The 12090-nt window shown below is 39.5% G+C and overlaps 1 protein-coding gene across 1 annotated transcript in view; it reads right to left on the bottom strand.

Moving 5' to 3' along the window:
* The window catches only part of LOC102091296 (alpha-fetoprotein-like), a 44306-nt gene that overhangs the window by 11025 nt on the left and 21191 nt on the right, over window positions 1-12090 (bottom strand). The window contains 13 exon segments of the mRNA XM_065061674.1: window positions 506-550; window positions 552-718; window positions 1349-1478; window positions 2198-2295; window positions 2914-3058; window positions 3608-3699; window positions 3701-3814; window positions 4771-4906; window positions 5125-5183; window positions 6325-6326; window positions 6698-6824; window positions 8702-8806; window positions 11572-11690. Coding sequence (XP_064917746.1) covers window positions 506-550; window positions 552-718; window positions 1349-1478; window positions 2198-2295; window positions 2914-3058; window positions 3608-3699; window positions 3701-3814; window positions 4771-4906; window positions 5125-5183; window positions 6325-6326; window positions 6698-6824; window positions 8702-8704 — 1118 coding nt within the window. The 5' untranslated portion in view covers window positions 8705-8806; window positions 11572-11690.

Genomic DNA, 12090 nt, shown 5'->3' with positions numbered 1-12090 from the left:
TGTTATTTGAAGTCAGCGAATTCTCTGTCTTTGGGACTCAATACTGTTTCTGTTGCAGCCTGTGGCATTTTTGCTCAAGTTTACTGCAGGTAGGATCAAGTCTTCATTGCACAAAGGAACACGGCTAGAACAAAAATGGACCAATTATGAAGAAATCAAGACATAAATCTGACTTAACAAGTAGTATTGAATTCTCTCAGAAGAGTGGATCAAAGCTATATTTTTGGCCTGAGATCAGAACTGGTAGTACCCAAATTTCACATGTGTTTCTTCATTTTTCTTTCTGAAGTAACACTTGTGCCCTGTTCTGCATTTGTTTCCATTCCATACTTTCTAGGGTCGAGTGGTATTTTATGAAGATCAACATGCACAGTGTCACATTGCTACATGCTCACAGAATAGATGAATCTGAGTCTGATGAGATGTGCTTTAATGTCCAAACTGTCATCTTTTGACCCAAGTAGAGAAACAGCAAAATTAAATAGTAGAGGAAGACTCATGTTACCTGGCTAAATGCCTATCTTTTTCCTGGGCAAAACGTTCACGTATTTTTGTCTTCTATAAACTCTCTGATGTGAGGGGACAAGTCTGCAGGTTTGTTGTCATTTTCTGCATTAACTATGCATTCACTTCTTTGTAGCAGAGGCTTTTCACAGACCTTCTTAATTTTACTTGATATGATGTCTTGGTTGGTACAGACATAGTATAGAATCCTTTCCTGCAAAGCCAAAAAAATGAAGGAGTGAAATGTAACCAGATTTTAGTGTTGTTTTTTTTTTTGGTTTGGTTTCTTTTGGTTTTTTTTGTTTAAATCAGTGTTTTAAACTTCATTTTACAGACAGAGAATGTGACCTGTGCAACAGACAACTGGCAGAACGAGGAAGAAGACTGAAGTCCTGTTGATCTATTTGCTGCAGTCCCTTGCTCACCATTCTATAGGTGGTAAGTAATCACCTAAACTGAGAAGTCGGCTGTGTAGCTAGACACCACAGAGAAGTGGTGAGGTAAATGGATTTGCTGTGTTAGAAGAAAGTAGAGAAAGAGGACAGGCAGGTACGGTGTTTTGCTGAAAGTCACACAGAAAATTGGTGGCATATCTAGGAGGTGCAACTGAATCTGCTGAAGCAGTGTTAGGTCAATTTAGTCACAAAGTGATCTTTCTTCCCTTTTGGATGACTTCCTGACAGAAAAAGTCAAATGGGACAATGGACAAGTTTTTTAGAGTAAAGAATTAAACTCCAGTTTTGGAGAGCAATCAGTACACTACAGAAGGAAAAGAAAATAATCTGAAAATATAACAAAAATGCATGCAGTTTCTGTAAACACGTAAATATTAAATGAGTTTTACCCTATCATGCATACAGTCCAGCATATCTCCACAACAGCAGTCCTTGTGCATGTTAACAATATCCATCACAAGTTTGTTAACGGTAACAAAATCAGCTTTAGGAAATGTTTGGCTTATCTGAGCAAGCTTCCTACAATGAAGGAAAACAGGTATTGCTTATATTCACAATGTGACACTGTGATGGCTACCATCATTTTTCTGTGGAGGGAGGGTGTATCCAAGGTGCTCGGGAATGGTTTCTCCCTGCTCCCACTGAAGTTAACAAGTAGGTGTCCCTTGAAGCCAATAGCTGTGATTTTTTTTTTTTTTTTTTTTTTTTTTCCCAGAGTTATCTGAGGATCCCAAGTAAATTTCCCTGTGGCATGATGAAAATAAATGTGGTAGGTGAACTGGAAATTACAGGAGCAAACTTGTGTCAAAAATGGTTGAGATGAGTTATATTTTGCTCACAGTCACACTAACTTGCATCATAGAGAGATGCATTCATTTCAAACTTTGGGTTTAGATTTTAAAAGCTAAGAGCAGTTTGTAAGGAAATGGTGACTGCTCTCATGAATAAATTTGTGTTTCTAAGCTGTGTTCCTTGTCAAATGCTCCTAGTAACCAGCGTACAAAAACTACAAGGCTGGTAGTCAGGGTCACTGTAATGTATGCAGGTGTGGAGCCACCTTCAGCAACACCCACACTTGATTTCAAAATGCACATGCTGAATAGAGCCTGCTGAAGAGGTCAGGAAGTATTCGAAGTAACAACCCTGAACAACCTTTGCATCTCAGCAGTGAGTGTGGCTGTTCTGCAGCCAAAGCAAACAAAGTGAAGCCTCATTTGATAAACAAGGGGAAGACTCACAGAGCCTTTAAAGTCCTTTCTCCAAACTTGTTCAAGATTCCACATGTATGTTCCTGCCTCAGGCTGTCTTCTTTTATTGGCTTCAACACCTTTGGTGCCTGGTAGAAAGAAGATGCAGACCAAGGAAGTGGAAGAAAAGACAACTCTCGCAGCGACTTATTTTTTTCAAATAGGAACTTTTCAATAGTGAAAGAAAATTGCTGACCAAGATGCAATATGAACTAGCTGTTGGGCTTGCTATTCAGTCACAAACATCTATTAAGTAAGTGTTCTGTGAAAAGAACCCAGACCTCTTTTAGACACTATTTCACTGTATTTAGCACGGGGTAAGAAATGGTTGTCTGTGACCTACACGACTGACAAACTTTATATTACTAATGTTAGACTGTGCCATTGCTGGCAGCCCAGCCAAACTGCACAAAAGGCATGTTTAGCCATTCAGCAAGGGCAGGTTCTCCATGCTGCTTGTTTTCCACCTTTACAGGTATTTTGCTCTGAATTCTGACACTGGTTAGATGTGGGGCACGTCTCCACAGCACAGTTGGCTGAGCAGGAGATATGTCATGGGGCTATCAACAGGAAAAATAAAAATCAGGCTTCTGCGCTATGTGTAGTGCCACGTCCTCTCTCAGTGTTCTTAAAACAAACTCCGTACAGATATCCATAGGACAGTCCCTGGTTGCACATTATTAAAGTAAAACCCTGTGATGGAATACCTGTTTCTGAAAGCATTCCTCCAGGTTGTGAGTGGGGTCTTCAGCATTTCTGCAGCAGTTCATAGTCTCATCATAACTGGTTGCAGCAGAAAGAATTGTTGGGGCATAGAGGAAAGGATGCCTTTGTGAAACCTCGTAGATAAAACTAGAACTGAGAGAAATATCTTTGGTTTTGGAGTAAGCCCTTACATGCTGGGGGCAGCAGTGTTATTGCAGCATTTGCTGGTAAATTAAAATGACAGCAACTAAAAATAATTGTTTTCCTGTCATAACAACAAGCTGTAAGTGCAGTGCAGTGTTTATCTTGGAAAAATTCTGATGGGGCTGCCATTTTCCTGGAAACTGAAGTCTCAAATCCTGCCAGCTCTGACTTAGAGGTAGCAAAATATCTGCTTGGCTTTTGAGGACTGCAGAGAGGCCCTTGGTTTCAGCTGAGTCCTTTACACAGACTACAATGAAACAGGTCAGATTGTTTGTCATTTGGACCTATATCCAAAGCAGGAGGTCGCAGAACAGGCTTCACATAATGACAAATTACAGCTAGATGAATGATGCAAATAATTCACATCAGGAAGAAAAACAAGTATGAGATTATGGAGAATCTTGTCCTGATCTTTTTGGTTGATACTCCATTTGTGTCTCCAGGCTCATAACTGTCATATCTAGGCAACAAACCTATGATTTATTTACTTCCTGTCCCATTAATGGATGTTGATGCTGCGAATGGTTTTTGCAGGCAGCTTCAACGTTTGGCCTCTCAAAAGGAGAAATGTCTCCTGATGGATATTTTTTTTTTAAGGGAGAGGAAGCAGTCATGTCTTTCAGGATCCTTTTTAGCATAGCAGTCAGTAAACTGTAGAAGATTTTCCTCCCGGCATATTGGATTGAGCAAAACCCTGTCCTGTGAAAAATTAGAAAAACTTTACTTTCTGTGGGGATTCCATTTTATTCCCGTGAGTTCTGTGCAAAGGCTGCTTTAAGTCAACAAGCCCTCTTTATTACCAACTGTTTTGACTGCAGTGAATATTAGACTGACCTCTAAAAGTGCCGATTTCTCAAACTTGGATAGGTACTATTATGCCAAGACAGGACTTGAAAGTAGAATCATTTTCTAACACTCTGAACTTATAACAACATTCAGACAGCTTTTATTTTTTTAATAGCAATCAAGATAATTGTTCTATTTGTATACTGCAGTTTGTGGCATAGCAGGATCTACCCTTTTTAAATCACAGTCATGTTTATACAATGAAAATCATCTTTTTTCTTATTCGTCAGGTAGCAGTGCTCAGGTTCAGGTGTCAGTCATGCCTCAGCTGTGAACTGTTTTAATTCAGGGCTTGTTTCAGTGTGTTTAACAAGTCAGAAATTACCTGTAACACAAACTGACATTCAGGTTTCATGATTTCATCTGCCAGCTTCAAAAGCGGGTTGGAGCAGACACCATCAAAACCCAGGAATGTGAGTTAATGGAGTGGAGCAAATGCCTATAAATGTCATGTTTGCTAGAAATATCCAGTTTGGCTGCTCCTAAATTTTGTTACACCAGCCATAAAAGCACAACTTTATGAACATGTTTTAGAAAGATACAGGTCAAGGATTTTAAAACACACTGTGATATTTGGGGTAGGGGGAAGGGTGGCTTTGTTTTTCTCCACTTAGCTTACAATGCTTTATTGATGGGAGCCTGGAAAACTAAAGAGTCAGGAAGGCCACACATATGTACACAAGTGCACAAGGAATTCATGTTTCTTAATAAATATGTTAATTTAATTTTGGAAAAATGCATACTAGCGCTCTGAAAACACAAGTCATTTCTGAAAAGATTTGCCACAGTAGAAGCACTAATGTGCTTACCAAAGGCTCCAGGCAGTCAATGTTGTCTCTGTTTGCAGCAGCACACCTTTTGGCAATGTCTGTGATGCCTTCAGCCATTTTCACTGCTTTGCCAAATGTCCCTCCTCGCATGTACTGAGCAAACACGATCATGGCACTATAAGGAGAACACATAGCACTAAATCTGTTGCTGGCATCCTAAAAACTAATCATATATCTCTTATGTGTGAGACAGAAGATCAGAATTGCCCCACGTTGGCAGAACAGGGGAGCATTTAACTTGTGGTACATGCTGATTTCCAAGTGCCACAAAATGCTATGGGGATGTTCAGTGGCAGTGAATTTACTAGTAGATGCTCTGCCTTGCCTGCTTACATGGCTGTAAAATTATTCTCTTGAAGATGAGAAAAATGTTGGCCAATACTGAGCTTTTCCTTTGAAAAAGAAGACAATTTGAATAAAAATATTTAGTAAAAAACTCATCAATTACCATTTTTATTTGGTATGGGAGTCTTGTAGAAAGATAATTCAAGACCTGGGGTTGTGGCACTGGGGGTAGGAAGGCATGAGATTGAACTTCCTACTTGAGGTGAAACTATTTGTTTCTGCCCTACAGGGCCAATGTAATTTCCCTGCCTAGCTCAAGTGTTGTGGAGAGGAATATGCTAAAACCTGGAGGGTGTTCAGCTACTTTGATGATGTACCTCACATGATTAAATAAACATTGCACAAAACACCTGTTAACCTTGTATATTTGAAGGTGAGTACTTCATCACTCTTCAGCTAGAGATGAAGGTTTTTTCTATGCAGAAAATGTGGGATAAATTGAGGACTACACTGGTGTGCAAAGCACCTCAAAAATTCACAGAGCTGCATCTTTTTGTATGTGCCATGAACTGGTCCAGTGGAAAATAAACGTGTCTGCTCTGTCTGAAGTTCATGTTCAAATATTATTCCTTTGCCACCAGGCCTTTCTTAATGGGCAAACCTAAATGCAATCATTTCTTGAGTTTCTTGTTTGTCAGAGAATATTCTGAGAGATTAATTTTAACAGAAGGAGCCTGTTCCCGATTCAAGATGTTATTGTCTCACACTTGTGTTGGTAGGGCTGAGATCTGTATAAAAGGGTCAAACAAATCAAAGAAATAAGCCAGCTTCTCTCTCAGAGTAATGTGGAGGCATTAACTGAGATGATAACATCAGATGAACAACACAAACATTGGTTGTGTGTTACACTGTTGGGCCATTTAGTGCATTTGGAAGTCCTAAAGACAAAAAAAAAGTTGACGAATGATAAAAATACATAATGTGAAAGAAGCATCTGAAGCACACACTGTTGAAGGGTTTCAGTTGTCTCATCTTAAGCACTTAACCTTTGTGCGGTTTGGTCATGGTTAGTAGTCAGTGAAGAGAGTAAAACCCCTCCAAAGGATCATACAGAGCAATAGCTTAGCCACTCTAAATAGCCGTTTGGATGTAGCATTGTCACATCGTTGCACACTATGCACCCCACATGATTAAATAAGCACTATACAAAACACCTTTTAACCTTTTCTTAGCTATCCATCTTGTTACTTCTCTGTCTTGCTTCCTCATGGAGTATGGAGGGAGGCTGGCACAACCACAGTCTTTACTTCAGCAGTTTTTGGAGTAAAATCAGTAGTGTAACCTCACCCCTGTGGATTAAACTACCCTTCAGTACGCTTCCTCTCAGTAATTGTTGGCCATCCTGCACACTACATAGATTCTCAAGCCATTAACAAGCAACACATCTAAAGTTGATCACAAAATACACTGCCACAGTTTTGTTGTATACCTTTGACCCATAAGAAAATGCATGTGTAGAACAGGCGGTGGCAAAATGAGAAACCAAATAAGCATGCATGCTAATTTGCAGCCATCAGTACTTTAGGAAAGAACAGAGTAAAACGATGAGATGTAGTCCTACCTGTTTCCCAATAACTTTGAGTCAGGGCTTTGACTACAGTCAGGCTCACCAATAAAATAACATGAATTGTTGTTCTCCACTTCATATTGTCAGATTTTGGCAGGGGCCTGAGGTAGACTTGGTTCACCTGTGGAAAACAGAAAGAATTAAGGGCAAAGACCTACTTTTGTATTCTCACAAAGACATTCTGGTTAATTAAAACCCTTTTACTTAATATATAACATTAGCTGTTCAGAATATTCCCATAATAATTAGACATGACATTATTTGCTCAGTATAATGAACTGACCATTTTGTTGCAAAGAAAGGACCTTGTAGATTCATTTTTTTCCCCCCTGAAATCTAGACAAATAGACATTTTTAACTTATCACACTTCAAACAAGTTGGGCTTTTTATCCTACATACTGATCTCACCTACTTACAAATTTGTTCAAAGGTGGTTGCTGTGCAGCCTTTGTAAGATGATGTTGACTGAAAAATCCCAAGTTCATCTGTTAATCTGATATTTTTGCATCCCTCCTTGCTGAACAAGCTGTCTCTTGCTCCCTGCTTCCAAGGTGTCATGGTGAAAAGGCTGAATATCCCCCACAATATGTTTGCAACATTAACGGTTACCATCAAAATGTCTCCAAGTTTTGAAAGCAAAACAACTCCAAAACTGTACAATGAAGGGAAAAAAATCCAGTTGCAACAGTTATTTTAATCATTTTTTTTAAAAGTATGCCATAAACATCAGCATGATAAAAATCTCAGTTTTGGGTTTTTTTGTTTTTTTTTTTTTTTTTTTAGAGCCCTTTCACTTTGTGTGTTATACAGCAGAGAGGTGAGTTACTTTTTACTGGATATTTCTCTGTGATGTTAATTATCATCTTTTGGGGAAGACTTCTGTGGTTTATGCTGGTGTATGTTCCTTATAGATGTCGATCATAGATCATTCTCAAACTAGGCCAACAAAGTGCAAACGTCTCCCCAAAGCTCAGATATTGTTTCTGTTCTTACTAATGACAACAGAATTTGTGAATCACTTTTTAGATTGGGTTGGTTTTAGGTAGTTATGTGAGGAGCAGAGAGTTGGACTTGATGATCCTTATGGGTCCCTTCCTTCTTGAGATATTCTGTAGATTCCAAGTAATACATGTATATGATACAATCACATCCCTGTCATACCTTCAGGTACTGAGATGTGCTGTGTAAGAACCATGTTGGAACTTTATAGACTCTTGTATGAAGACAACCTATTTCATGCTAGTGTTCATGATATTAGATGGAGATAGGACAAAAGGAAGCTGGCAAGACTTCATCTGATTATGTTTTTTTGATTATGTCTTATTTTGGTACTGGGGTCTTCTGCTGGGAGAATATATGATGCAGCAACAGTTGAGAAACATGAGTCGATGATTTCCCCACACTTCCTTCCCAGTGCTTGTCTCTGTTGTGGACCCAAGTCACCACAGGTCTTATCAATTCCTTTGGCAACGGAATTATTTTCTCATACTGGGGAGCCAGTTGCAGGTAGCAAACCTCAGCATAGCCCAGTGCATGGGTAGCAGTGGGTGATCTGGGAAGCAGGACATCAGTAGTTTGCCAGCTATGATCTCTATTGTATCGTGTGCAGAGCCATTTGCATTTGGCAAGTTGCCTTGACATCTACTTGAGTGCGTTAGACTGTACTCTTTTATGACTCTGTCAAACCTACATCCACGTCTGAGAGGATGCCTTACATTTACAGAAGTGAACAAATTATATTCCAAGGAAATGTATATGAATTAAGAAGAGCGACAGTCCTAGCTTATGTAAGCTAGTTCTGCTGAAGGCGGTGTAATTATCCCAATTTACATTAGCTGGAAATCTAGGCTGAATTTGCTGGTCATGCAGGTTTTTTTGTTGCTGGTCAGCTGAGGCATGGGCTGGCCAGAAGAGAACTGGAAATAGCAGTGAGAAGTAGCATTCTTAATAATTGCAAATACGTTAGCATATAAAGGACAAACTTTTTTGTCATTTACCATGTTTCTGGCAAAGCAGTCTTTGCTGGTAACTGAGACAATTCAGTATTGTGAATATCTGAAAATGGGGCCCTTGGATGTTTCTTGACTAAAGAAAACAAAAATCTGCAAAAGAAAGAAAATGGGGCGAGGAGAAAAATGTTAGCAACTTGGTAATAAGTTGCAAATGATGAATGTTTCTGTAACTTCTGTGGATCCACCTCCCCTGAAAGCTGCACAGTATGAGTGTCTCTAACTTAGAGGTTATTGCACCCTCATTATTCAAAACATTTATTTGCACAGCCAAGAAAAATGAGGTTTAGATCATACGCTGGAGAGATGGTCTGTCGTAAACATGCCCTTTAATACTCTAGGTCTTTGTTTCCTTCCTGAGGTCTCCCTACTTAGATTTTTTGTTCCATTGAGCAGCAGTGAGACTGTATTGCTGCTCCTGAAGCCTTTACCCTTTATACCTATCTAATTTAGCTCTGTATTTGTAGGACTCAGCTTGCCACTTCATCTGTTCAGTAAAGGCTCCTAAGTCCTTTCTTATCTCATGTACTATTTTGGCTTTTCAAGGAAAGTGAATAAAAACATAAATGATGACCATCAGAGAATGAGGAGTCACTGGTGCATTCCCTCCCTTCCTGTAAATAGTTGTGTCAAAAGATGGAAGTAAATAAATACTTTTACACACATACACACAGATGGATGTATACCTACATTAAAAAATCCTAGTTCTCCTAACTGCTTATCAATACTGTAAAGCTGAGGTGGCTACGTATCACCTGTGAAAAATCTCATCCATAAGAAGTTTCATTCTCTGTTTTTAAGAATAAAGAATCCAGCTGGTGTGGAGGTTGGTTGATGTGTATGGAAACAGCCTGTGTTGTCTATAAGGCATCTAGCACTGACTGTAAATATTGTGATTGGGCTGTCTGTAATAACTTGAGCTTGCTCGCCCTGGTTGATCGAGAAATAAACCTGATAAGTAAAATGCAGCTTCACTTGTTTATCTGCTGAGCATGTTTTCCCACAGTGGTAGCAGAGTCACTGTTAGAATGGTGGGTGGTAGCTGTTCTGCTCCAGCAACAGAAATAACACCTTTTTGGAAAAGAGGAATACTTCCCTGCTATGAAGAACAACTACTTGTTATGTCTGCATTGAAAAATAAAGAAGTATTGTTTCATATGCTAAAAACGTAACAAAGTCAGTCTGGTTCATTTTTGAAGGTTTGCTTTGTTTTTCTTGCATTGAAAACCCTGCTGCTTTCCTTCCCATCTTCCGGTAGCTTCTTTGTGGTTGAATAGGCAGAATTTTCCATTGAAAACCAAAACCATTTCAGCTTTTACATGTTATTTAACTGCAGATTCCTTTAAAAAAAACCACTTTCCTATAACATATTGGAGATCTTCCTGCAAATACTTGGCTCTAAAGTCAACAACAGTCCTCTGTCCTCTTGCTGTCCTGACGCACTTGTGTGTGAATGGCTTTCAGAGTGCTCTGAACTGGGATTATGCTCAACTCCTCCTCCTAAATTACCCTGAATTTACCATGCATTCTAAGCTTATGGAAGAGACTGGAAGTTTTTGTTTTAAGATCACCTGTGACAGTATGACAATTAGTACTCATTGCTGAATCTGTGCCTCAAGCTTAAGGTGTAGCACAAAATATATTATATACAACTTTATTACTTGTATATTCAGTAAATCTTTTCTGGTGTATGTAGCCTAGAGGCAACACAGGGAGGAAATCCAAGTTGTTCATTTCATTGCTGCAAATGATTTAACAGATTATTTGGCAATGTCAGGAAGTCTTGAGGGTAAGAATTGCTCTTTACAGCCCATGCAAATGACTAATTATATAAAAATAATTTGTGGACTTCTGTTTGACCTGGAGATAATTGCCTGAATGGGTATATTTTCCAGAAGTGTATGTCTTAACCTATTTTCTGACTATATATATAATCCAGACTTTTTAAGTTTAAAAGGCTTGTAAATTTAGGGACTGTCAGTCCATGGAGAAGTATGACTGGTTTAATGAAAAGCAGGCCATTTTCAACATGGAATTAAAGTACTATCTTGTTCCCCAGCCATGCCGCCTCTTTGCTATGTTGAAAAGATATGCATTTAATACAAACCATAATTTGTCTAGCTAAAAGGTTTCTGTTTGAATTCTTTTAATTTTAGGGAATGAAAAGCATAGAATGCCTGACTTCTCCCCCTTTTTAGTAGTTCTTAGGTGTTTTGCATGGCCCCTTGTTTTGATATGATTTCATTGTTTTTCCTGGGGTTCTTGTGTTCAGGAGTGTTTACCCTGTAGGTATATAAGCATGTTGGCACAGTAGACAGGATAACCTTTGGCTGTACAGGTGGGAGCATGCCCAGGCCACACACACCTATGTGCTGCCATAAGCTGGCAACAAATTCCTTTGTCCTTTGGTTCCTTTGAGTCACTTGGCTGGGAATGAAACAACTTTCCTCATTGCTTTTCTGGCAGTGCTTCTCTCCATCCCATTTGCTCGTGAGGACACATTTGCTCTGTGTTTTGTGTCAGTCACATGTTGGGGAAAGTGCACTGGGTGCTTTGCATGGTCTCAGTGTTGAAAATAAATTGACAGATGTCCCAGGAGGACTTGTCTATATGTGTATTTTTAGTGTAGCTCTCTAACATGTCAACACAGGAGATAGCTTAGCTTTACAGTGCAGGTCTCTAAAAAAAAACCAGCTCTTTTTGCAGGAGTCTGAGATTGGCATATGGCAGAGAGTCCAATGCAGATCACTCCCAAGAGGGGTTCCAAGGAAGTCTAGTGATAGCAAACACAGTTCTCCTTTTTTGTCCTGGTGCATCAGCTGTGAGACCTAGCCTGTTAAGGGGCTGGTGAAGCTCACCAGATTAGTGGGATGCCAGTCCCGCTGTCCGTCCTTCAGTGTTACTGCACCTAAGGTCAAGCACTAGAGATCTTGCCTTGTCTTCAGCTCCTTTAATGCTGGTAATTTCTTCTTTAGTACTAGAAAGAGAAACAAGAAGGAACAAAGCCTGTTAAGAAGCAGACAAGTTAAAATCTTCATGTATAGGGTCTATTCATTTGCTTCAGACTCTATAGCTCTCTTTGGAAGATAATTTCACATAAAATTCTCAACCTTTCTTGCTTTGTGATTTCTCTTTCCCTTTGTTCCCCTTCTCTTCCCCTTCATTTTTGCAGTGATATTGATGAGATGCTGAAAGAGGGGTGGCTGCTCTCCAGAATGTCTGCAGGCTGTTCTACCATGTGGATGGCAAGACAACAGAGCCATCTAGTTTTCCTAACGAGGTTCGGTCTGTGACTGATACCCCATGAAAGGTCACCTTATTGCCCTAACAGACTTGGTTGCTGTTTATAAATGGTGAAGGATTCCTGGGTGACCTGT

Source organism: Columba livia, chromosome 4, assembly GCF_036013475.1.
Source record: "Columba livia isolate bColLiv1 breed racing homer chromosome 4, bColLiv1.pat.W.v2, whole genome shotgun sequence".
Lineage (NCBI taxonomy): Eukaryota > Metazoa > Chordata > Aves > Columbiformes > Columbidae > Columba > Columba livia.
The sequence above is the reverse complement of the archived record's forward strand: the minus strand, read 5'-3'. Positions and strand labels throughout refer to the sequence as shown.